The sequence below is a fragment of the Xiphias gladius genome, chromosome 19, assembly GCF_016859285.1.
Source record: "Xiphias gladius isolate SHS-SW01 ecotype Sanya breed wild chromosome 19, ASM1685928v1, whole genome shotgun sequence".
In the NCBI taxonomy this organism is placed as follows: Eukaryota; Metazoa; Chordata; class Actinopteri; order Istiophoriformes; family Xiphiidae; genus Xiphias; species Xiphias gladius.
In genome coordinates, this window is record NC_053418.1 from 1,625,404 (window position 1) to 1,652,826 (window position 27,423).

Here is a 27,423-nt window from a genome sequence, read left to right on the forward strand (position 1 = left end):
TATTTCAGCCTTGAAATTCAATACCTATTTACTTTGTATGTTCTACACAAAGTTCAGAGGCCAGTTACAGACAAGTGCCTGCTGGAGCTCGTCATGGTTCAGTGTCTTGCTTTGGGACGCGCCAGTCTACAGCGGCGATGACCTGGGAACTTTTGGCACCTGAACGGTCAGATATTTCTTTTTTTGCCCACGTATCAAACGTGTCTTTCTTTCCTCTTTTCCTCTCTCTCTATCTCTTTGATCAACCAGGATGAGGGTGTGGTCGTGGGAACAATGCGGGGAGACGGGTGTGGTCCTGCTGGGATTCCTGACGTTGGCAGTGTCCGTGGGGAACCTGTCCACCAGGGGGCTGCAGGTACACAACACACAGGAAAACTCTCTGCTGATATTACTGAAATACACAGATGACTTGCAGCTTTTGTCCTCCTCAGTCTTTCGGTGCAGTCTGTGTGTAGTAGTTGTCGTGTTATTGGTTGTCTAACAAACATGAAATCTCGAACACCTTCGACTAGACTGATGACATCATTGATTACCTGTGCTGACGTGTGTCGATGCTTCAGGACGGCAGCAAATTTCACACGTTCACTCCCCAGACACAAACGAGAGAGTGCGATCACGGTATCACGTTTAAACTTTTCAGGAAAGCCAATGAAAGAAACTGTTTACTAGGTGCAGCAGATGCATTTTCCGGTCTGTGTTAGTGGAACAACGTTTACTGTATCTCAGAAATGCTGCAACTCTCGTTAAACTTGCGTAGACTAAAATCGGCTGCAACGTTCGCACCTGTTGACATTTTCCCTCGACGACAAGATGAGCCAAATCTCTTCCATCATAGGAAGACCCAGCTCCTCAGCAGTGACATTGAAGCTGAGGAAAACATGACCAAAAGTCTCCAGACTATTTAGATTAGAGCCACAGCGTCTGCTGACAACGACCCTTGTCCGTCTGTGTTGCCCTCAGCAATTTCGTCGTCTCAGCTGGGTCTTTAATTCCACTTCTTTTAAGTTAATCTTCCCTTTCACTGAGCACGAGTAGGTCAGCGAAATGACCACAGCGCTAGCCAGACATTTTCAGAGTATATCTGTCAGCCAGTTTGCAAATAAGTGGGTCAGTCCCATCAACACAATTAGTTGCTTCATTATTCATCATTCTTGTGTATGCATGTAATGCAGTTTTTTTTTTAAAATCTATTATTTTGAACTAGACAGGCGGAACGCTGTTTTTTATCCCACAGCATGTTGTGTGCATGATGGTTTGCAAGATTTCTGCTTTTAAAAGTGGACATTCACTGGTACTCCTCCATTTAGAACACTATCCTGAGGCAGCTTCTGGATTTTTTTTTTTTTTTCCTCACCACAAATGTCAAATTACAGCTGCCTTTTTTAGGAGTTCCCTCTCGGTTGTTTATACCAAGGGTCCACACAGAGCTTAATAGGAATGGAAACTCTACCTGCTGGAAGGAAATACAGACAAGACTAGATCAAATCCTAGTACTCGGCTGGACTCGTCCTTTGTCTGTTTGCCTCTCTCCTACTCTCTGTGCTCACATATACAGTAATTTAGTCCAGCTGAATTCCCAATGAAGCTGTTCTCGTGTACATGTTTTTTCTGTTTCTGTTGTCAGCCGACGGAACAAGTATGAACTAGTGACTGAAACGCGGCCCGTTAAGAGCACATGTTAACCAGCAGCCACTTCCAAGCCGCTGCTCTGCTTCTGCTAAAATCCTGGTTTTTAAAACCAAGACGTCAAATCACCAGACACATCAGTTAAAAGACGACGGCTGTGCTGTGATTTCAGGTGTATTTACCTGCAAAATGATCAGTCAGAGAGAAAGTTAGAAGCTCGTTCACGAGGTCATTTGAATGAGACGCATAGCGAGGTTGTGCCTGTGGAGGGAAAGCCCGACCTGACGCTCGCGGGGCAACACTGGCGACTCTCTTCTAGTCAGGAGATTTGTGGCTTGGTGCTTTCTGCTTTACCTGACAAAGACCCTAGTGACATGTGAATTTTGACCTTAATCTGTCAGGAGCAAAGGTGGAGGTAGCAGTCAATTTTGGTTCCTTTGAACCATGACGATGATATTCCCCTTAACTTTACCGAGTAGTGTTAAAGGTGGCAAACCAGAAAACAGTCACATCTATTGTTTTGGAAGGCAATGACAAACATCATATTTAATTTTCAGTTTAGAGGACTTTTTGGTTTTAATGTGTGTGTTTAAATATTGTATGTTTCAGTGCCTTTGATATTTTTCTGCCCTTTTCTATTTTAAATGTTGTTTAGTGGTTTTAAAGTTTTCCTCCTGTCCCTTTCCATCCGTCGATTTTCTGCCGCTTATTCGGGGCCGGGTCACGGTGGCAGCAGGCTGAGCAGGTTTTCCAGCTCCTCCTGGGTGATCCTCAGGCATTCCCAGGCCAGACGAGATGTATACTCTCTCCACCGTGTTCTGTGCCTAACCTCGCGGTCTCCTACAAGCTGGACACCCCTGGGAAAACCAGGGGGCAATCCTCATAGACCAACCTCATTCGGCTCTTCTTGACGCGAAGGAGCAGCGGTTCTCCACCGAGCTCCTTCCAGATGTCTGAGCTCCTTACCCTATCTCAAAAGGCTGAGCCTAGCCCCCCTGCGGAGGAAGCTCATTTTGGCCAATGGTTTCGCAATCTCATTCATTTGGTCACTACCCAAAGCCCATGACCATAGGTGAAGGTTGGAATGTAAATCGACTGGCAAATCGAAATCTCTCTTCCCCGCATTACTGCTGACACAGAACCGATCCACCTGTCAATGTCACGTGCCGTTTTTTCCCTCCTTCCCTAATTTTTCCTTCTTCGTTGAAGGTTGACCGGATTTGTCATAGTTCTGATTCCATTTTGTCCAGGCTTCTCTTAAAAAACACATTTAGATCTGAAAGAGCTCAAACTGCTAAAATGGATCAAAAAATAGGTTAAATAAAAACATATAAATAATATAAACTACGTCATCTCAGCACTGTGATGAGTTGCTGTCAAACCGACAAACCCACTTACTATTTACTCTTCTCTCCTTTTCCCTAACTCGCTCTACGGTCGCCTTCTTTTTCTGTCTGTCTCTCGCCGTCTCTCGCTCACTTACGCTCTCTGTCTGGTATTTCCAGCGTCTCTCGCCCTCTCCCACAGCTGCTCTGTCTCACACCTTTACAAGGAGCTCAGCGCACATTCCAGGGGTCACTCTGATGAATCTGTTTGAATGAAGCGACGCAGCCATCGGCCTGAATTAATGCTGCTCCTGCGCATCAGGAATGTGTGAAATTCTGACCGTCTTCACCTGTTGGAGCCCCGCTAAAAAACACCCTGACACTCATTTGCTGGGATTCTATTGGGTTCTGACGCACTCTGTTCCCACGGTCCGATCATTTAGGCAGCAGTTTTACGAGGCGGAACCAGAGTGCTACTAAAATTATTCCAACTACGGCTACTGTTGTCACTGTCACAACAAACACTAGGCTGCTGTTATATAATACAACCACGACGGCTTGTTCTATCTCTGCTTCTCCTGCAACGAACAGCTACTACAACCGTTTTCTGCAGCTAATGATACTTTTGCAAGCGTTACTCAACTACTACAACTGCTGTACCAAATATATGGTGGACTTAAGGCTCTTACTGGCCAGTTGTGGTAACAGCAGCAGCACTATGAGCCCAAAATGGCCCATGTGGAAAACAAAGCATTGAACTTTCCTGGACCAAATATCGCCCAATTGCAACGAATCAACTGTAATCTGCTTTTAGGGATAGAAGGCTGTGGCGCGCTGGTGGCCCATGTAAAACCCCAGAGCTCAAGGTTGTGCTGTGGCTACGGTCGTGCAGCCATATTCTGATGGGATATGTGGGCGTAATGAATTCGGTAATGTGGGTAAGCAGTGGGCCATTACTCACTCCTGTACCGTATCGTAAATCAAACAAAATCAATCGGTTTTTAATTACCCCCGTCACACCAAACTGCAATTGAGGGAGAAAAATATAAATAGGGTGGTAAAGGTTACGTAATTTGATTCACTATGTCAGCTGAAAAGATTTGGTTTGTCTGAAAAAGTTTTTTCTCCAAAGGTCTTAATGTTATTAATATGATTAATGCTATTTGCACAGCTGCCAGCTGGATTACCGCCGATTGTGTGTCTTAGTGTGTATGTTTTTTTGTGCGTGTTTGTGTGTGTGTGTGTGTGTGTGTGTGTGTGTGTGTGTGTAGGAGGAGGGTGTGGCCTCGAACAGTCTGGAGGAGGAGCTGGAGGTGACCACCTACTGGTGGGGGGAGTGGGCCAAGTGGACCGCCTGCACTCGTACCTGTGGAGGCGGAGTGATGTCACAGGAGAGACACTGCCTCAAACAGAGGTCAGTCAGTCTGCACACACACACACACACACACACACACTTCGTACACTGAATATTTTTCTTTTTCCCCGATGCAACCCCCTGTTATCTTGATCACGTTTCCTTTTCATTGAAAACTCCTACACAATTTAACAAGTGACACATGGTCCAGTCCGAATTGATTTAAAGTTTGGTCCCGATCCTAATCTTGGGTCAAACTTTGAGAGGTCCCGAGCTACAAAACACACCTGCAAGATTTATCGACACAGCACATCAGTCTTCTCATCTAATTCATGGTTAAAAAAAAACAAACAAATAAGCGTTTTTCTCTAAGCTATTCCTTTAACCTAAACCTTATCCTGACCATGACCATAAAAACAAAGTCTTGTCCCCACGATATAGAAAAAAAATCATCTACACACATAAATATGCACATATATATTCAGTCACTCAGAGGTTGTACTGGCAGTAATAGGAATGACTGGATACGCACACCCATGCACAAGCACGCGCGGTCGTGCACGCTCTACTTGCACACACACGCATTGAAGTCAAACACATCGGATTACTTTTCGGTCGCTGTTTATCGCGCCCAAAACAAGAATGTAAGATGATATTAATTGGAACTTGACAGGCGACTGAAGAATCATTTCACAGATTAGCAGATTTGGGGTCAGCTGCACTTTGAGGTCAGCTGACAGATCATAACACATTATGTGTCTCGACCTGGTATTTTACTGTGGTTCATTGTGGTTGATGTTGTTGTTGTTGTTTTTAATTCTTTAAATGTTTGTCTTCTGTCCAAAGAAAGAAAGTTGCTGCTGGGAAGGACAACATGACCTGTACAGGGACTGCTAAGAAATATCATCTCTGCAACACTAAAGTGAGTCTGAGACTTCCAGTTAATTTCTCCTCACTTCATCTCACGTCTTTATTAAAACAAACACAGCACTTCTGTCTGGTTGAAAGTCCAGGGCCGTAAAAACTGCAGCTTCCAGGCGTGAATGTATGGAGCTGTCTGAAAGTAAAGCCGGGCGCGGCCCAGAACCATCGTGCACCCTCAGAAAACCCTCCGCCAAGCAAATAAACGCTTGAAAAGAATTTATTTGTGTAACATACTGTAAAACTGGGTCCTAACAAGTGTGGAACAGACCTCTTTTAATGGTCTGTGCTGTCTCTCGGTTCTGCAGGAATGTCCTTCCACTGGGAGGAGCTTCAGAGAGGAGCAGTGCTGGTCCTTCAACTCTCAGCTTTACAATGGGAGGAACTACCAGTGGAAACCTCTGTATCCTGGTAATAACACTCATAAAAAGCCTTGACAACCTCTCATTACCCCATTAAATAGACCAGAGGTGAATGAGGTCCTTGCTGTCTGAGCTGCTGAGCTCCAGCATGCCCTGCATCCAAAACAGTAGTGTCCTCTGCACGACTATTTAAAGCAGATTTTGTCATCTGATATGCTTTAGCGGTTCCATGTCTCTTTTCTGCCTTAATTATGAATGTTGTGATTAGTTTGCTGACACATAGGGTTGGACGACTGACCAGTTTTGGGGACGGAGGGATAAAACAAGGGTAAAGGATGGGAGGAGATGAATTGGGTAAAATGGGAGCTACCGAGAGCTTTCGTGAGAAAGAGTGAGAAAATGGCAAGAAGGAACAAAGAGAAGTTTGTGGGGAATGTGAGAAGTGAGACAAAGGTCAGACGGGACTTTGACCCACTTCTCAAGCTCCACAAATCAACATTTGATACGTTAACAATAAATCAAAGGACTCTGCTAAGACGCAGTGTTTGCTCTGTGTCTGCCGTGTTTGTAACCAGGGAACACATCTACCGTAGGGCGGGGCTGTTGGTTGACTTCGTTAGTAGCAGGGCTAACGCTAGTAGCAGCAGGAGAATTGGCAGAAGTTGTGATTGTAGTGGTGGGGTGCAGTATATGAGCATCTGTCTCAGAAGTGACAGTGATGCACAAATAGCAGCGGTACCAGAATAAATAGGGACGGAAAAGTAGCGTCATGGCAGTAGCAGCAGCAGTGGTTAGGAATATGCAGGTGAAAGTAGAAATGTCTCCGCTGTTACTGGGTTTAAGACAGTGACCTTTGCCATTTGTTCCTCCTTAGACGACTACGTTCACATCTCCAGTAACCCCTGCGACCTCCACTGCACCACGACCGACGGCCAGAGGCAGCTGATGGTGACGGCACGAGACGGCACTTCCTGCAAGTACAGCAGCTACCGTGGCGTCTGCGTGGACAGCAAGTGCGAGGTGAGTCCTGCTACTTACTTACTTTGCACCTGTTTTCACTTCCGCCCAAGCAGGTTCACTCCACCTTCAGTTTTCGGCGCCACGGAAAGCGTGTGCAAGCAGCACCCTGGAAGGTGGCTGCCATGGTACCACCTCAGTCATTGGCGGTACACAGCTTGTGCAGCAAAACCCAACTGTCATGTATCCCAAAAAAAAAAAAAAACTGACACAGAGTCCAAAAGAGTTTCTCAGCCAGAGTGACTACGAGCATTTGTCGCTGCGCGGTGAGATTTCAAGACTAAATGCATCAAACACTCTCAACGCACGCTGCTCTTTCTTCTTGACGTTGCCCAATCACCCTACCGCCCGTGGTACCTTTTTACGTTTCACACCGACCGGCCACATCACATTAAAACCGGTAGCCGGTTTTAATGTTGTGGCCGATGACAGACTTATGTACACGACAGCTGTACACGTGAGCCCTCCCGTGGTGAAGAGTCCGACAACGCGCACCCTTTTCCCCGTCAAGCTCCATCAAATCTAGTTGTGCTCATAAGATTAGTCAGGTTGCGTTTGAGAGCCACGGTGTGATCAGGATGAAATCGAGCGAGGGAACCAGATTTCGACTTGAAACAGCACAACGTCTGCCTGTTTTGTCTTTGCTCTGTGTCGCAAACATTTTATCCGTTGTAAAAAATTTTTGTTGATTTAGTTTCTGCGGCTGCAGACGATGCAGACACCTCCAATGTCAGACAAGGGAGCTCTTTTTTCTCATTAGGGTTGATGTATGAAGTGATTTCTGGCCAAAAATCTTAACATAAAAACACAAAATGTACACTAAACATGAATGAATCACAACAGTAAAATGAATATAGCAGAGAGAAATGAGGCGGAGGTCAGATCTTTCAGTAAAACACACAATAAACTCTACGAATATTCTTTGAGATGATTCTTTGTTTGGTCACAGTTAATCTTTTTATATCACCTTCCAAAAAAAATCAAATCTCATTATGGAAAGTATTTACCTGCTTGTGTATCATTACCACGTTAATACTGGTAATTTATAGAAGATAAAAAAAAAAAAATTTAACTGCCGTACTTCCACTTCCCGCCTTGCTGCTCAGCCCATCGGATGTGACGGAGTCCTGTTTTCCTCCAACACCTTGGATAAGTGCGGGGTCTGTCAGGGGGACGGCAGCAGCTGCAGCAGAGTCACCGGAAACTTCCGCCGCGGGGCCACGACTCTGGGTGAGCCTCTCAGTTCGCCTGTCCCACGACGTCTTCCCACACATGTTTTAATGAGCCTTTCTAATGAGCCTTTTATATCTTTGTTTTTCTTCCTGACATAAACATTTACATTTAAAGGTCAATGAAATTGACTATGATCATTGGGAATGGTAACAACGATCCTTTGGATTAAATAAACTAAATAAAGGTAAAAGTGCGAGGATTACAGCTAAAGTGCCGCGCTTCCTGTTTCTTATCTTCTAGGTTACTCTTTTATCACTCAAATCCCTGAGGGATCGTGGGACATCCAGATCATTGAGAGGAAGAAGTCGGCTGACGTTCTAGGTGGGCACTTGCTCTTTCCCTGCTCCTCATGCACATGCAGCGATCTAATTTGTGCCCTTGATTCAAACACTCAGATACTCACAAAAGATAACCGTGCAACAATGTACTCTCTTTAAAGAAGTCGAATGTGTGTCTTGTTCCACAGCTGTGACCGACCAGGCAGGCAACTTCTTCTTTAACGGGGCCTACAAGGTGGACAGTCCCCAGAACTTCCACGTTGCCGGCACTGTCTTCAAGTACCGCCGGCCCATGGATGTGTATGAGACCGGGATCGAGTACATTGTTGCCAAAGGCCCGATCGACCAGGCCATCAATATTCTGGTGCGCCCGTCCCCTCTCACTCCAACTCTACTCACTCGTCCCCGCTCAGCTGTTGCTCCTTCGTCGTGGAGCTGACAGTTCAATGACTTGTTACGTCATTGCACATGTAGTGACCGAGGCAGCTCCGCCCTCGGTTTGCAGACTAGTGAATCCTAAGCAGGAAGAGAAGCAATATGAAATGATAGTCATATCACCAATGTAAGCTGCCTAAAAATACCCAAATCTGGCGGAAACGTCCACGGTGTAGGTGTCATACTTTACACTTGCGATGTCCTGTACTTTATCCTCACACTGAGGATAAACATACAAACTAATCATTTTTGCATTATCAATCAAAGAGGAACGTACTGACCGATTTCTAAGGTTTTTTACTCTTTTTTTAGAATCCATATATATGTATTCTGATGGTCTCTACTGTACTTTTTCGAGACATTTGTTGTTTTTCCTGTTTGTCATCGCGGCTCAATCCGTTCATAGCAGCCGTAGCGGGTTTTTTCTTATGACGGTCGTTGGGGGCATCGTACAATGTAAATCCATCCCCTCTACTGATAATCCTCTCAGGAAAAAAAACAAAACCTAGCACCGTAAACACTAGTGTCAGCGAGGGAGACTTTGACCCCTGACCTGCGTCCGCCTGCCACGTGACATCTGAGTGAAATGGGCACGTGTATGAAATGGCACAAACAAGGTCCTCGTTACACTGTAATATTCAACTGAGATTCTCCAGAACCCTTTAAATTACAGAAACAAAGGCATATGTGTTGCTTTGGCCTTGGCAGTCCTTGCTGGATAATTATAAATTGAGAAGCCCAAGAATTCAGGCTTCAGGCTACTGTTCTTAACTCTTAAACTTCATAAAGGTCAGTCTGACAAAGACTGCCGACTCATGAGGCAGTTTTTTTTTTTTTTTTTTGGTGGGGTGGGGGGACTGCCAACACCTCCGGCAACGATAAATAAATTGAGTCTATGCAGATATTTCCTGGCAACAAGATGCTCATGCGTGTTTAAAGCGGTGGCGACGTAGCAGCTCAGCCCCTGCAGTGAATCAGAAATACCCAAACTGTCCTTTTTAAGAGTGAAATGGCTAAGATGTGAATGCGATGCAGACGCAATGGTGAGTCTGGTCCAGGGCTGGTTCTAGGGCTGATTGAGTACAGGCCTTGGATTCTGACAGTGGCCATAAATCCCAGACAGTGTCCATGTCACAGGCCCGGTTTGATAGACCTCTCTACAGGGCGCTGGAACACGGAGATCCCCGCAGATGCTCACTGTGATTCGTGTGGTTCGTCTTTGCTGGCGATGAGTTTCCACCATCAGAAGAATCTGCGGGACTCCGCAAAATATCTGGATCTGCTTTCATCATAGGGATCGGGTCGTCCGGGAGGCCTAGCGAGCCAAGATGCACACCATGTACAACATCACAGACTTCGGTTTTGTTCGGACGTGGCCTTAAAGAGCTTCTTATTTCCCTCCAGATTATGATTTTAGACCCAGTGTCTGTTAGAGCTGATGGGGTATGTATGGCAAGACAGACCAAGTTCAGTGCAAAACAACATGCGTGCAGTGCAGTCTTTTACAACAGCCCTCCGATAAACCCTGCAAGTCCCACGGCTACGCTGCGCGTCGTCTCGGGAAACATTATATTAATATAAAGTATGCTCATCTCTCCTACATCTAATGTTCATTTTTGAATAAAGAGTTAACTTTTTTATAACCTTCTTGTCAGATGTGAAATAAAAAGGAAATTTTAAGAAAATTTTGAAGGCAGTTCTGAAACCAATTATAAGGGCATGACATTTTAAATACAATAGACTAAATATGAGGTCAGTCTTCTTGTCCTTTCAAGTCTCGATGTGAAATCAGTTGATTTGGTCCTGGCTTTGTTTTTGACTCTCCTTTTTACTGATCTGAGAGCTGTATAAACTAACCTGACCTCGACTTGACTCACTCTCCTCTCATCACTCAGGTGTGGAACCAGAACGGTCGCACCCCGTACATCACCTACGAGTACACCGTGCTCCGGGACTCCCTGCCACCCATCCCACCTCCTCCCGTCTACACCGGATCAGACACATCGGCCGGTGAGGTGTCTGTGGAGATGGGGAGTCTTCTGTCCCCCAACAGCAGTGTTTATGACCAGGCGGTCCCTCGGGGCCAGTTGGAGCCGGGCGGTGCAGACGGGCAGAAGGGCCAAGAGACCAATGAGGTGTATGAGGAGACGGCGGCCATCAACTGCGACCAGGACGGAGCAGCTGCCCCAAAATTTACAGGTATGGACAGCTGCTTGTAACATGCCTTAAAATGTCCATACTTTATTAATACACAGTGGCAAAAAAACAGTTTGCGAACCCTTTGGAATGACCTGGTTTTCTGCATTAATTGTTCATAAAATGGGATCTGATCTTCATCTAAGTCACAAGTACAGACAAACACACAACGTGCTTAAGCTAATAACACACGATCAATCGTAAACAATGTGTTTATTGAACACACCCGTGGAACATTCGCAGCGCTGGTGGAAAAAGTAAGCGAACCCTTGTATTTGATAGCTGGTCGGGCCTCCGCCTTTGGCAGCAGTAACCTCGAACGAGCGCTTCATGATCAGACCTGCCCAGCGTTCAGGAGGAACGCTGGACCGTTCTTCCCACAGAGCTTCTTCAGCTCAGCCACAATTCTGAGGGCGTCTGGTGTGAACGGATCTCTGAGCTCATTTCACAGCATCTCTATTGGTTTAAAGTCTGGGCTCTGACTGGGCCCCTCCAGAAGAAAAATTTTCTTAGTTTGAAGTCATTCCGTAGTGGATTTAGTTTGATGATGGCGAGCTGTCCGGGCCCAGAGGCAGCAAAGCAGCCCCAAATCACCACCTGTGGGATGATGTTTTCATGTTGGTATGCAGTGCCCTTTTCATGCAATCAGCGTTTCGCCTCTGGAGTCATCTGAGCTGAGTGCCCACTTCCAGGGAAAGGAGGCAAATTGCCTTCATTTATAGACAGTTAATCTGACCGTGGGCTGATGAATATTTAGATTCTTTGAGATGACCGCGTGACCCTTTTCCATCTTTATCCAAATCTAAATTTCTTGGTCGTAAGCCCTCTTAGATCTGTTTTTTTTTTTTTTTTTTTTTTTATGTGAGGCACGGTTCCCAACAGCAGATGCTTCTTGTGAACAGCAAAGTCAAATTGTTCGAGTGTTTTTCATGAGCCCAAGTATCTGGAACCCGCACCACCAGTCTGGTGTCGTTGATTGGTTTACTTTCTAATCTGCACAATCCTTGAATTATGTGTTCAAGACGGACGAGAACGATACAGTTATTTGTTAGTTAAAATAGATTGTGTTTGTTCATCATTGTAGCTTAGATGAAGATCTGACCATACTGTACTCTTTTCTAGAATGACCATGGGTGAGATTGTTGTTTTTACTGACTCTGGCGACGTCCTTGGTAATAAAATCCCGCTGCTTTGGTGTTCACCGAGAGCAGGCACCGGGTAACACCATAATGCCGATGTAATACTAAGACACATAGTGGAGATTACCGCCAATTAACACTAGGAAAGTGTAGAGCAGTTTCCTCCGACCAAATTTCTGTTTGTGCCGAGTGATGGCGTTTATAGGCTGGTGGTAACAGTGAGACAGTGAGACAGTGTTCAGCTTGAAAAGAAGAGATTAAAGCCTGACTGATACTGGAGTTTTGTAGTTGATACTGATATCAGTATTTCAGATACTACTATTGATCCGCCGATGTTCCTTTTTATTAAAAATTCACACAAACACACACACGCTTTTTTGATGAGATTTGGTTTAAGAATCGTACTTGCAATCGTCTTAACTTATCAGCTGACGTATAGTAAATGCCACCTCCAACACATCTGTGATAAGATGATATTATACTGATATGCTGTTTTGGCTGGGCTCTAACAGAGAGAAAAAGGGAGAACTGGACAGTGTGTGAGAGAGGAAAAAATGAAAGCAGAAGGTGGTTCACTGGCCCATTGGCAGACGAGACAAAATAGGTCAGATTTTTAACCCGTTCCACTATCGCGCTCTCTTTTTCTGCATGTGTGTGAGATGGCCCCTTGGAGCTCTGCATTATTTATGGTACCGACGCATCAAGAAGACCGGGAGCAGATGAAAAATTCAGAGTTTTTATGGCGTTTTCTCCTTTTTTAAAAATGGCTTCATCACAAACATGAGCGGTAATGGCCCTCCTGCAGGCTCTCAGCTCGCTCAGCTGCCTGTCCAGGCCATTACGCCACCGCTCTGGGTGGTGAGAGGAGATGGAGAGGTGGTTGAAAGGCTCGCCATACACTCTCTACACAGGCTGACATCATACTACAGACCAGTTACTGAGCGCTGGTTGAAACAGTCGGAATTGACCGTGTCCTCTTACCTTCCTTTTTCTGTTTTAGTTTTCTCCTCTGATATTTTTCATCCACCCAGTGCTTTTGAAATTTCCTGCAAAAATTTGAATTTTAAACTTTTTATCTCTAGAGTTAAGAACATAGTGCGCAGAGGACTGGCCCTCTTATCAACCACAAATTTCCACAAGATAACTTTAGTATCTTCGTAGACATTGAATAACTGATTTATTAGGTAGAATGCAAAACAGCAGCCTGGGACTAGATCCTGCCCTTGTGATGATTCTGTCGCTCCGTTTTTTGTTACCACTGTGTCAGATAGAGGCTGATTCAACACTATGGACCATTTTGATCCTTGGGGTAGTGGTGGTGTCGAATTCAACTGCGTGACATTGAGAGGTGTTTCTGAGATTTCATTTCATTTTAAAGGAGTTTAAAAGGCCTTAATGTGCAGTTTTTTTCCCTCGTGTTTCCACCTGAGCAGCTTTAATTTTGTTAAAACAATCACATTTCAAATTGCCCGACATCATCAGGTACAGTATATTTCGGTATGTACCATTTTGTTCCAGCTGTTCATCGAAGTTCTATGAGCTTTACACTGATTGAAATAGTTGACTCCACGTTTTTGTGGCTGCACCATCCCATCAAATGAAAATATTGTAAATGTCTGGTGCATCAATTTATACACATTTCCCCAAAATGCAGCCTGATGTTTTTGGGATATATGGAAACACTCAGTCTACTAGAAGTTGAGGTAAAATTCTGCTGGTTTAAACAACCTCTGGTTTGAACAAACTTTGGTCTTGACCACCATGACTGCCCCACCAGTGGGTTAGTGAGGCCGAGATCAAACACCTGATAAAGGAAACTGGGTTTTCCTTCTACAAAACCTTTGCGATATCAGGTTCAGCGAGCGTGAAAATGTGGGCTGTCAGTGTCTGGGCTTTGATCTGTGATTTCTTGATGTTACAGTCTGTTCAGACATCTATAGCTGCAAAGAAACAGGAGGCAGTGACCAGTGGGAAGCTGAGAAAAGTTCAGGTGAACACCCTTGTATGCAGAGGGGTGACGCTTCACGTGAAGCTATTCTGCTTGTGTTCATACCTGCAGAAAATGAATACGGACCGGAGAACAGCTGCAACGTCGTCCAAGCCAAGCCAGAATAAATAGATTACGTTCTCGAGCGAAAATATGATTAAAAGCTACGTCACAGATTGTACTTGAGTAAAATATATATCAATTTGCTCTCCAGGCATAGCTGAATTTTTCCACTTTGATCCATCAGAAGGAAACAGCAGCCATATAGGCAGCACCGCCAATCCTGTCCCTGCTGCTGGGCCCCTGGATACAGGACCAGATTCCCCAAACCTCATCTGGAGGGTCCTGCTGGACGGCCGCATTAGCCCCGATGAGCTGCTCATCAACATCTCAACCAATCAGCTGCTGACAGAGGGAGACAGCCTGTTCTCGTCAGATGTGGGGCCAGCAGAGGTGGACCTGAGCAGCATGGAGCGAGAATACGGTATAAACGAGACGATGGAGTACACCCTGGGCCGCAAGCGCAACGACAGCGGAGACACTTTATACCAGAACAAAACAGTGCAGAGCGGTGGGAGGACCTCCACCCGCTCCAACAGAACCAGGTAATCCGACAGAACAAAGGCAAGAAGAGCAGTAAGGACTCCAAATTTCAAATGAGTTTCGAGTTTGGGCTCACAGAAAGCCACTTCCCCTCAGGCTGGATTGAGTCTGGGCTGAGTCTTTCTGGGGATTGGCCCACACTGGGCCTCAATGTCCAGACACTGTCAAGCCCCTGGGTCTGCTGCTGGCTGAGGGAAATATGCTGGACAGGATGGACACTTGTTCTCCTCTGAGGACATCCTCAGAGATATGTAGCCAGAGGAGCGCATGAAAGCCAGCAGAGAGAATGTGGGAAGGCAGTGGGACAGTCTAAGGGACAAAGACAGACAGGCAGAGAGCAGAGCGAGCAACAGGGCAGGGAACATGTGAGACAGTAAGACAGAAAACTAGGCAAAAAACACGAAGGCAGCGCAGGCTGCAAGGTAAGCCAGTGGAAACGCAAGTGGAGCGTGAGACAGACAGGTAAAGAGACGGTTATGACAAGCAGGTAGACGGAAAACTTCAAAGCGGGATAGTGGGCGTCTCGACAGGCGAGCAGTAAGAAATGCAGGCAGACAGGTAGACAAACAGACAGCTGGCTGCAGACCAGCAGGTAGACAGTAGGGCAAGAAGCAGACTGCAAAGCAGGAATACAGGTAGACCAGGAGACAGACAGCCCCCAAGCAGGTCCTTACAGTGCATTAGCTACAGTATACAGGCAGCAAAGCAGGCAGACAGGTAGACCTAGCAGGTTTAGCATTCATCATATTTATAATTCATGTTGGCTTCCCTGCTCTGTGTCCAAACACAGCTTCACCCGTTCTGCAGCCAGCTGCTATAAAACACTGGATGACACGCCCTTTCCTGTGAGAGACAGAGAGAGGAGAGGAAACGAGCAGAGCAGAGCCGAGGAGCACGGGGAGGGAGGGAAGGGGGGGACAGCCACACTTATAAACAAATAATTCAAGGTATTCGCAAGAAAAGTGAAAAATATGATGCAAAGGGGAAAGTGTGCTGTCAGTAGTCACCTCAGGGGAGAAAATAATGTGCAGGAATCGGTCTGGCGTACACGGAGGGATGCCGGCGAGGTATAACTCAAAGTGCCTGCGATTCTCAAATAAACGTCTGGCGGCTGGCGAATGACCGGTGTTATGACAAGAATGTGCGCATGACTTTTATGTGATGTGATGAAAAAACAAAGTGCGTCTGCTGGGATGCGGGCTGTGAATCAGCCGTCACACTGGGGTTGTCTGAGGCCCGGGAGACAGTCTCAGTGGGTGGGTGAGTGTGTGTTTCGGGATCCGCGGTACTGGGTATCCTTAAATGTCCCGAAAAGAGAATTTCTCTGACAGTCAATCATTTGAAGATCCATCTGCAGTCTTGAAAAGTGGCTCTCAGAGGTTTATGACTTGCTCCTTTCGTGGAGGACGGTAGCTGTTATTAACAGTTACAATGGAGTCTAGTGGTGGAAAAAGTATCAGTGCTTCTGTAGGAGCTTTTCAAGCTACTCCTGCAGTGGGATCCACTGCCCCACTGACCATTTGCATGCACGTGTTCCAGTCATACTTTCACAAAAACATGGCTAAATACCTGAATGACACAAGGATCAAATCAAGTTTTCCTTTCCTTATATATGTGTGTGTGTGTGTGTGTGTCAGGGGGAATCAAAGGCTCTACCAGAAGAACCTGAAGCTGAGCGCTGCCGACATGTATCGCTGGAAACTCTCGTCCCAGGAGCCCTGCAGCATGACGTGCTCTATAGGTACATGCAAACACACACGCACACTCGAGATCCACGGGCAGCTAGATTTTGAGGCCCCGGTCACCCGCCATCGCCCTCTTCAAATCCGATGGGAAAATCTGCAACATCTGATCAGACCCCAGACCCGACGGACTGCAGGCCCAGGTTGCTGTACTTGGTGCTCACGCGCCGGCATCTGCCTGTACATTTAAGCCACAGGACGCTCGGCTGAGCGATCACGTTTGAGGCCAGAGGTCCCGACGAGCCTTTCTGACAACAGACATTTTGACTTGTCAAACACAAGCGTGAACCATAGTGACCGCATCCTGGTTCATTATAATAATAATAATAATAATAATAATCTTTATTTACATTGCACTTTTTTAAACAAAGTTACAGTAAAACGACACTGTAAAATAAAGTGAGACGAATCTAATATGCTAAAACAATCCAGCTCCCCCAAAACTTGGATTCTTGCTGCTGCCAACTGAATATTTTGTGTGTGTGCTTGTTGTGAAAATTTCTCCTCACGTTCTTTAATGACATCTTTTTATTTTTTTCTCTCCTTCTTTCCTTTATGCAAAGCACTTTGAGGTTTCTTTGTGTGTAAAATGTGCCCCCAGCTCATTGATTCTTGCTCCCACTCCAGGAGTGTCTAAGTCCTTCGTCACATGTGTTCGTTATGATGGCGTCGAGGTGCACGACATGTACTGCGATGCTCTGACCAGACCGGAGCCGGTCCACGACTTCTGCATTGGCAGAGAATGTCAGCCCAGGTACAGTCCGCTGGAAAAACATTTCCACTCCTGGTTGAAATTATTGGCACACCCGAATTTAGAATATCTTCAGAAATAAATGCAAATGAACCCATTTTGTACCATCGAAATATCTGAATACAATGTCCAAGGTCACTGAACGACAACAAAAAAATTGCTCTCCAATAGTGAAATAAAAAAATAGAGACATAAAAAGTAGACTTGACTGGCACCTTTTGATGAATTTCAATTCCCCAACCAAAATAAGAAACAAATAAGACTCACGTGTGCCTAACTCTCAGTGTTGACATGACCTGAATTAACCAGTGAATGAATGATGGTTTTTACTGCAGGAGAAGGGGCCGATTGTTTCCAGTTTCTTTTTTTTACAATGGTGAAGACAAGAGAGCTGTCAAAGAGCATCAGAAATGCTATTATCAAAAGACATAACAATTCCAAAGGCTGCAAGGCAGTCGCCAAAGATCTTCAAGTCCCAGTTTCAACAGTTCGTAATGTTATCAAGAAGCTTCACAGTCATAAAACGGTTCCCCAGAGAAAGAAAACGCTTCCAGGAATGATGATATCAGAAGATTACCGAGGCATTTTAGAGCAAAATGTGTTACCCAGCGTCAAAAAACTAGTTCTGAGGCAAAGGTCTTGGGTCTTTCAGCAGGACAACAACCCAAAGCAAACATCCAACTGCACAAAAGAACGGCTGAGAGGAAATGATGGACTGTTTTAAACTGGCCAGCAATGAGTCCTGAACCTAAATCCCTCTGAAAACCTTTGGAGAGAGCTGAAATCTGCCTTTGCGAAAAAGGATTCCTGCAAACGTAAAAGATCCTGAACGCACAGCAATGGAAGAAGCTGCAGAAACTACCGGCAGACAGACGCAAGAAGCTTCTAGATGGCGACAAGAAACGTTTAGAGGCCGACACTGTTGCCAAAGGTTCTGCAACCAAGTGAAGGCTGCCAATAATTGTGTCTGGGTACAGTTTGTGTTTGTATTATTTCACTATTCTTTCAGTTTAGATTCTTTTATTTTCTTTTGTTCAGTAACCTTGGACATTGTTTTAAAATTATGATGTATTTTATTATACAAAATTGGTTATTTTGCATTTATTTCTGAAGATGTTCTAGATTCTGTAATTAAAATTCAGGGGAGCCAATTATTTCAACCAGGACTGTAAATGAACCAGAAATGATTCAAACCCCTTAACAGCACATTGCGCGATGTATTTCTGGCTATTATAAAATCTGACGGTGAACCTGGACAGAACTTTTATCTGAATTGAGATGGAACTAATGTTCAGATGGGAGGCGAGCAGCTGGAGCGAGTGCTCCAGGACCTGTGGGGAGGGTTTCCAGTTTCGTCAGGTCCGCTGTTGGAAGATGCTCTCGCCGGGCCTGGACAGCTCAGTCTACAGTGACCTGTGCACCATGGCCGACCTGGAGAGACCCGTGGAGAGACGAGCCTGCAAGAGCCCCGCCTGCGGCCCACAGTGGGAGGTGGCCGAGTGGACGGAGGTATGAGACGCCTGCAGTGATTCGCCCCGCTGACAGTAAAACCACAACATGTAAACATGAGGGAGCGAGTAAACAAAGAGAAGGGGTGTGTGTCTCATGTTTACAGTACTTGGGCCTCTGAATTGTCAAATTTTAGCTTTCCCGCATTCCTCTCTTTTTGTAACTCCCGTAATGAATTGTGCTTTTGTTAACACCAGTTGTTCACCGTTGGATTTTCTCCTTCGGTTTATTCGGATTTTTGTTGGATTTGATTTTTGAGTAAACCTCCGTCATTCAAAGGGACTTTTTCTTGCATGCAGACATGCGGCCCCTGTCAGGCCCAGGCTGAGCAGCTGTCTGCTGCAGTCTTGTGGTCTGATTGCGGTCACTGATGGATTCTCTGGAGACACGTAGCACGCGACAAAAAAACCGAGCCGCGACTCGGAAAGTTAGGGTTTTTAAAGCACACAAAAACGTCTGAAACGTACAACTCGCTGACACTTGCTTCTTTGTGGCTCGACAGCGTTTACACGGCAACACACTTTTAGTATTTGTGGCACATTTAATATTTTCTTGTTTATTTCAAGATTCACTTGTGTTGTTGGCAAAATATAGAGTAAACGTTTATTATTTTTTATTCCCGTTAATGAGTCGAGCCTGAACTTTCAACCGGGTAGCACATTAGCACAGAAAACAACAGCTAGGACGCTTGAATTGAGCAGCGTCGTTACTGCAGTCAGTGAGCTCACTAGCTTGCTGCCAGGGCCACACTGTATTAGATATTAAATATATTAAGACTGAATCAATATCCCCTCGGATTCTTGAGATCTGTTTGTTTTCTCGTCTTTTCCAGCAAATTCCAGACTCTTTAAAAAGCAAAACTTTACCAAGCGGCTGAAAAAAAGGGCCGAAAATAAGGGAGCAGCTTGACCGCATGTGTCTTACTCAAGAGCAGCAACTATATCGCACTCTGTGCAAAGTCTGACAGTTTTCCAAAGGAACGTGGCTTTCCAACAGTGACGTCTAATAAGAACCCTGCTTCGCCTTCAGGCATCTAAAGCTGCTTCGCGACAGCAGCATTTATTTTATTAAAATGTGTTGGTAATAATAAGCTTGATCTGTCCCCGTGTGCCTCTCCCTGACCCAGTGTCCTGCTAAATGTGGCCGCAAAGCCCAGGTGACCCGCGATGTCCGCTGCTCCGATGAGACCAGACCCTGCGACCCGATGACCAGACCGCCAAACATCAAAAACTGCACCGGTCCGCCCTGCGAACGCCACTGGACCGTGTCCGAGTGGGGGCCCGTGAGTGCCTTTACTCTCCGTATACACGGCACTGTAGGTCGCAGCATGCAAGAGCGACCGTGTTGCGTACTTTATTCCCATTAGCTGCTACCGGGGCACGTTAGCTGCTGCCCTTCTTGCTCTCTTTCTTTCTCTCCTGCGAAATCACAGACAGTGAAGAAAAAAGTCAGTTACGGATTACTCTCATGACCCGTGTCTGAGTCATTCATTTAAAAATTTTCCTTATATTTTAAACGCTTTTTCCTCCATCTAATGTTTGAGATTGATAGGGTTGTTAGAAAAAAACAGCTCACCTATCCCAGCTGTCTTTACTCCAGTGAAAAACTCACTGTGCCACAGTGTGAATTTATGGTTTTTATTGTGTTGTACAGACAAATGTAGTTTCTGATGTTCCATTCAAAGTCAAAGTCTGGAAACTCTCAGGTCTAATTTACAACCGTTGAGGCAAACTTGGAAAAACCGGTCAGAAGCACGAACGGCTGAGACATTTTCCTTGCACACTGTAAAATACAATCCCCAATGCAACAGTTAGGTCAGTAACATTTTATTATTGTTTAGAAATTTACCAACTGTGAGCACATGCACCTTTGCACTTCTAGTATAATCTGATTTACCAGTTTATTGTGTACAGCTGTGCAATCTAACAAAACCAATATAACAGCTCTGCAATAAATCAGTGTTTTTATTGAGAGATATTTGTAATATTATGTCCTTCTCCTGTGTGTAAACGAGTTGGATAAAACAGCAAAACCCATTAATATGGAGAACTACAGTCCAATACAGCAACACCACTATCTGCATCCTCAAAACTCACCTCTAATAGAATTTATCCATTCAGATGGGTTTGGACTAATCTGGACTAGTTTTTTTTTTTGGTGTCTGTCTCTGAGATTTCAGCCTCCGCATCAGTGTAATGGAGATGGATGGAATTTAGTTTGCGGTAACCAGGACATCGACTGAAATTTAAGAGTTATAAGAGCAGAATTTCTCTGAAAAAACCCCCCCAAAAAGCTTTTGGTTTTACCCTAGAAACCACCATCAGGAGCAGGCAGATGTGCAGGTGCACCGGGTGTGCCAGCCGACGACCCTAAGACTGAACATCGGTACTAGCGGCAAACGCTGTCGTACCAGTCTGTGTGATCCATGCAACGTGAGATTTTGCTGTAATTTCTTCTCGAATGCTGCTTTAGCTACAGTAAATGACGGCTCGGATAACGTGTGTTGAAATGAATGTGATACCAGGGGACAGGACTTTATCTGATGTGACCTGATATGACGTTTTTTTTCCCCTTTCCTCCGACGTGGCGTCATGTCCCACGAGGCCATGTCGCGCTTCCTTTTCATCCAGTGTGATGGGAGGTGACCTCACCTGACGTCGTGTGACTTTAAACGTGACGAGCAGCGTCTGACCCTGAGCTGACCCTATGCTGTGAGTCACGCATTTTGACCTTTGACCCTTGTCGTCGCAGTGCTCGGGGTCGTGCGGCCAGGGGAAGATGGTGCGTCACGTGTACTGTAAGGCTCCGGATGGTCGCGTGGTCCCTGAGAACCAGTGCTCGGCGGAGGACAAGCCGCTGGCCATCCACCCCTGTGGGGAGAGAGACTGTGCCCCACACTGGCTGAGCCAAGACTGGGAGAGGGTGAGGCCTCATCACCATGCGGAAATCACACTCTTAACGTGTTCATAAGTAATGTTGCAAGGATTCGTTGACTAATTAGTTGATTGACGGAAAATTCATTAACAACAGTTTTGATAATTGATGGTCACTTATCAATAACTCAGCTTCTGGGATGTGAATATTTGCTTTTTTTCCTCAGTTTAATGACTCTGTTGATGAGGTCTCTTTGGGTGTTGCACTGTTGGCCCGAAAAAAGAAGTGATTTTCCAAGATGTCGCCTTTGTCTCTGGCGTTTTCTGACACGTAATGGAAAAAGTGATCAACCCGTGTTGAACTAATTGTGATGCAGATTCAAATTGACTGTGAAAAACTCGTGCGCTGTAATAAGACATTCGGTCATCGTGAAGAAGTGGGCTCTGCCAACCTAAAATTGATGATTCAAATCATATGTCAGAGAGTCGTCCCGCCCCGCGTCGTATTCGGCTCCGTCGGATCATTTCTTCAACTCAGGATAAAATCTTAGGCTGCAGGGTTTTGAAATCCAGTCCCCGTCTCAAGAAATGTCTCAAAAAACATCTAAGTATTGGATAGAACATTTTTTTCCTCATTTTTCCGAGCACACTGTGCCTACCCTGATTAAAACATTTCTGTACCTTCCAGGCAGATTTTTGTTTTGTTTAATTTCAGTGCCCCATAAAAATCCACGGGCAGATAGTTGAGACTTCCATCCCGGTGAACGGCTTATTTTCTTTCAATTTGATAAATCTGCATTACGGCAGCAGAGTAGTGGAGCTGAGAGCGGGAAACCTTTCTCCCGTGGTTTATTCGGGTGACTGTGGGAAGGTGGTAAACGCTTTAGCCGCCGTGGCGCCGAAAACAAAATGCTCTTCCTAAGGGCTCATGTTTTTAGTTCAGTCACCTGCTCAAGGATGAATCAATATGACATTTAAAACCAAATAAATAACTGTTACAAATCAGCAAGAAAGAAAACTCTGAGAACCCATTGTTGACGAGTTGTGGTCCAGAACATACACGTATAGCTCCAGTTGCTCGGCGAGGAATCCACGAATTCACGTACGGATGCCAGTAACCTCGTTTCTCCGTCTCTAGTGCAACACAACCTGCGGTCGCGGCGTGAAGCGGAGGATCGTCCTGTGCGTCAGCATCAGTGTAGGAAAGTTCCAGATCGTTGATGACGAAGCGTGCGGAGGCAGCGAGAAGCCTGAGGAGGAAAACACCTGCTTTGAGAGGCCGTGCTTCAAATGGTACACCACCCCCTGGTCTGAGGTGAGGTCAACACAGTACACGCGCTTCACCTTTCTACCTCCGGTATGGAGAGAGGACTGACGAAACCCATTACAGTGAGGACAAGTCACAGGTGCTCAACACACTAACGCCCGGCACCTTTAGTCTCGAAAACTTTTTTATCTTGCTCCTACGTTAAGCACAGCGGCTGTAGTCGGCTTAGACTCGCACCAGTTACAGTTCAGCCCACTGGGATCCAGGTAAACGAAGGAAAACCTCTGCAACCAACCGCAGGCTGTAGATTCACGCTGGACCAGGTCCTCATCCCGAAGACTGGAACTGTGCTCACTTGTGCCAGTGTGTGTGTGTTGGGACCAGAGATACATAGTTGGAGCAAAAGTGGCGTTTTATCTTACTGAATGGTAAAGCAAAAATAAAACTTAAGATTGTGCCCTCTTTTCATCCAAGACATAATAAATTAGGCAAATATGATACAGAAATGTTTGCAAATTTGCCGAAAGAAGAAGAAGAAGAAGAAGAAGAAGAAGACGACGAGGTGTGTATAATGACAACAAGGAGACACCATCGTTTTAATCTTTTAAATCAGAAAACGGAGAAAAACATCAAACTTTTCAGTATGATATGAAATAGTTTTCAAAGACATTCAGTACCAGTCACACCGCTGCACAGTGGGGTCACGTTTGACGGGCAGATGATATTGATCAGTGTTTTTGGTCACTATCAGTCTTTACTGTCATCAGTAGGTAGAGGAAAACCTCATTTGCTCTCAGTTTAACATGTCAGTTACTCGTAAGTAAAATGAAAAGCACAAACAAATTCTGTTTATGCCAGTTCATATTAGAAAAAGATTCTTCCTGGATCCAGTTTTATTCCCTCGTCCTAGTAAGTTTGCATACGTGTCTCTTTATTTTATTCCGTCTGAATGTGGGACGGACGAAATGTCTCTGCACCAGTAGGACCACAAAGCGCGCGGTGTGTAACAACTGTGTTTCTGGTCCTGCGTGTCCCCAGTGCACTAAGACGTGCGGTGTGGGCGTGCGGATGAGGGACGTGAAGTGTTACCAGGGCAGAGAGCTGGTCCGGGGCTGTGACCCCCTCACCAAACCCGTGGCCAAACAGACCTGCACCCTGCAGGCCTGTCCCACTGAGCCGCCAGGTAACAACTCAGGAGACCTGCTGTTCTGCTCCCACAAGCTTCCACACACGCACAAACACGCACACAGCATTTATTCCATTGTGCTGTCATCTGTTTTAGGGAACAAAATCTACCTGATCATTAAAAAAAAACAATCCAGCTCAAACAATCTTTGCGACCTGACACACAGTCTGTCTCTGTGTCAGTCTCGTGTGGTTAACAGTGGTTTGGTTGGCCGACATGTTGCCCCAGAAGTACCTCTCTGTGCATTTAGCAGCGGTAGCTAATCCAGGTGGCTTACTTCCCTTTGGACTCGCGGTTTATGAAAAATTAAGGTTTGGGAGAGCTTCAGGAGACTTGCGCTGCCTGCCACGACATACATTGTTTTGCCAGTTTCCCGAATCTGAGCTATTATTAAATCAAATCTCTGTTTGCATGGTTTGAAGGATAGGTCTGTATACACAATCTCCTGGAGAGGAACTGGTGCTATGATGTTACTCTCCATGTCTATCCGTGGCATTGCTGGAGGACTCCACTGATTTATTATTGGATTAAAATGAAAAGCCCGACAGTATAGTTTGACATTTGGAATTGGAAGGCCCCCAGCTTCTTTTGAGCTCTGAAGATGGACTTATTTAATTCTTGATCTCGTTCCTTTCCATGCATATATGTGAAATTATGCGATGGAGTTTCTGCCATTGCATAATTTGGTTTCTTTTGCTAAATTAAATAAGGGTTTCGTAAAAAGCCATATTTACATTTGGAAAAGCGAGCTACCGGTAAAGGGATTGTTCTGGTATCACAGAGAGCCCCGGGCCACCTTAACCGGGTTCTGGGTTCAGAGTGAATTGTTTCGAGGTTGCCAGCGCCATGACTGACTCTGATTCTGATCGTGTCCCAGATGAGAGCTGCCAGGATCGTCCCTCCACCAACTGCCTGCTGGCTCTTAAGGTGAACCTGTGCAGCCACTGGTACTACAGCAAGGCCTGCTGCCACTCCTGCCGCGCCGTGCGACCTCCACCCTCCTAGTCCAGGACACCGCAGCCTCTCTCCACCCCGACTCTAACTCCAGCATGAGGAAATACATGGGTATGTTTACTTGTACAGCAGTTACTGTGAATAACGAGAGGAAGCTAAAGAGTTGGAAGCTCTTATCCGTTTTTACGGAGCAGAACTTCCTCCAATAACTTGGATTTATGTTGGTCCATTTGTCAGCTGGATAGTTTAAATGATCTAAAATGAAATCTGCTCGTCTCAACGGACGCCAAAATGTTAAGCGGCCAATGACGACGTGCCAGACTTTTTTACAGTCACAGTCACACTGTGTGATTTGAGAAGACAGGTGGATTGTTTAGCTTTAAAGAGCCTGCACAGCCACACAGGTGTTTCCAGTTTTTCTGGCTGATTAGACCTCTGCCCGGGTCCAAACTGGATGGACGTATCGTTACTGAATTCAAAGTACTAGAGTGACCCAGGTGTAAGTTTCTACTGAAGAAGTAGTCCCTGTGAAAACTCTTCGCAGTGTGTTCTTGGGGGGGATCTAGGCAGAATATCTGGGCGACAGATATCTCTAAGCCTCGACAGTAAAACCAAAACTACCTGACCGGGTAGATACCACTTGACGAGAGATCTACCCGGATGTCTATCAAGCACGCTGACACAGTCCTGGGTAAAGGTGTAGTCAGTCAAAATAAGTGAAAACACCTGTGAGGCTGTGGGGACTTTACTATTGTGCCTGTAAACATACCCAGTGGAAAAAAAAAAAAAAAAGGGCAGAGATGGGATGAAGCCGACTGTCTCTGTGTTTAAGAAACATGAAATCACCTGCAGAAAGTTTTCGGCGCGAGACCAGCCAGGGACTGAACTGACGAGGTGGCATCACCTCAGTCGTAGGCTGAGAGAGAGAGAGAAGGAAAAATAAAAAAAAACAAACCAACAGGTCGCATGGAGGAGAAAAAAATATCAAAAGTCAGACAGGTTTGACAACGGAATGGAATGCTTTACTTTGAAAGTTAGTCAGTTCCAAGGAAGTTTCCTGAAAACTGCGTAATTTGGTACAAATTAAAGGAAAAATAGGAATGTCCTGAGAAGAAAAGCTCAATCTAAAAGCACGTAAATATTCAATAACGCTTTATTTTACAGGTCTGTAATTTCCAAATCATTTTTTGAAAGTTTTATGTTGGAAAAACAGAGAAAAATTCGGAGCCTTGTTTAGTCAGTTGAATCAGTCGAGTCGAGTTTATTACTGACTTCCAGATGAATTTCCATGAAATAAATTTCTCCCTCTAAACTCAGTCTTTCAGGATCGGAAACTTTACCCTTCATTTGCGCTGAATCGGACGTATGTTTGCAGACGCGGAAGACATTTTGCACGTGTAGCTCACCCGCTGTCCTCTGAGTAAAAGTCTCACGGCTGTACCAGCTTAGCGTTTAGAAAGAGCTGAAAGTGTGGCGACTGATCTGCCCCGGTTTTACCCGTAAATTAGCGTTGAATGATACGGTTCTTTCCGGGAAACTTCTTGGGAGATCATTTGGAAAGAAAACCCGTGAAAATAAAGCGTTAGCCAATATTCATTCATGATTCATTTATTATTAGTAACTCTATTCCAGCTGAAGGTATATTTCACATTTTTGTCCGTTCAGCGGACGCAATGTGAGCTGACTCAAAGACTGTCTCGGTTTCGCTATCAGTTAATTGAAACTGATTAACTGGTCGTGTGCCAACTGAACACTTGTCTTTATTTCCCTATACTTGGTACCAAATTACAACGTCCCTTCCAGGAAATCATTAGCATAAGAAAATGACACACCCACAGCATGAAGCGTCGCTGAGGAGGCTTCATTGGTTGGTTCAGATAAGAAAATGTTTCTCCTTGTCACAAGACATATTTTCTGTCCATTCCCAAAATTGGAAATCTTGGACCTGTCTCATTCTCAGCCATCAGTCTTTCCTGTTACTGTTCAGCTGCCACACCCTCCCCAAAAGAAAAAAATCACGATCAGATAATCACATCTCAACCATAAACCCTGTTTGTAACAGGTCATGCCGACTATTTATCACTCGAGTGTTCCAGTTCTGACAGAAAATCTTCCTCTAACAACACGTGGGGTTGGAGACAAAGCGGAGTCACCAGTCGAACGGTCCCACGGACCTGCATCGTCAGCAGCTTTCTCTAGTTGTGGTCATCGCTGCAGTGAAAAGATCTGTTAAATTATTTCTCAACTGAATATACTGCATGGCTAGAATATTTAATACAGATACTGTTCATGAAATCTTATTTAATTGTGTTTCAGTTTGGTGTCTGGCATGGCCCAACAGGAAGTAAAACACGTATATTTCCATTCCACCCCCTGTCGTTTGGCGCCGTGCCGGCACGCCTGCAGGATATGGAAGCATATTTATTAGTCATAGCACATTTTCATATATCGTGACGCTCCTGATGCCAGCCGATGGTTATTCGTCGGTTCAACTGATGCCAGTTCTGGTCTGTGTGTGTGACAGAGCAGGAGGAGGAGGGGAGAGTTAATACAAACACAGACAGAGAGAATCCTGACACTTGAAGTATGGTTGAAATGTATTCAGACGTGTACATGTATGTCTCATTTTTAACTATTGTGTACTGTGTTTTTATATAACTGATAC

The 27,423-nt window shown here is 45.3% G+C and overlaps 1 protein-coding gene across 1 annotated transcript; it reads left to right on the plus strand.

Moving 5' to 3' along the window:
- The first annotated feature begins 250 nt into the window (after window positions 1-250).
- adamtsl2 (ADAMTS-like 2) lies at window positions 251-26,914 on the plus strand. The gene is made up of 19 exons (XM_040155774.1): window positions 251-355; window positions 4,223-4,365; window positions 5,152-5,227; window positions 5,535-5,637; window positions 6,463-6,608; window positions 7,712-7,835; window positions 8,079-8,159; window positions 8,305-8,480; window positions 10,447-10,750; window positions 14,124-14,478; window positions 16,114-16,217; window positions 16,846-16,972; window positions 18,265-18,478; window positions 19,605-19,760; window positions 21,230-21,400; window positions 22,490-22,666; window positions 23,657-23,801; window positions 24,682-24,869; window positions 26,821-26,914. Exons 1-18 carry the CDS (start codon window positions 251-253, stop codon window positions 24,807-24,809), a joined length of 2,835 nt encoding a protein of 944 aa, XP_040011708.1. The 3' UTR covers window positions 24,810-24,869; window positions 26,821-26,914.
- Window positions 26,915-27,423: the final 509 nt, after the last annotated feature.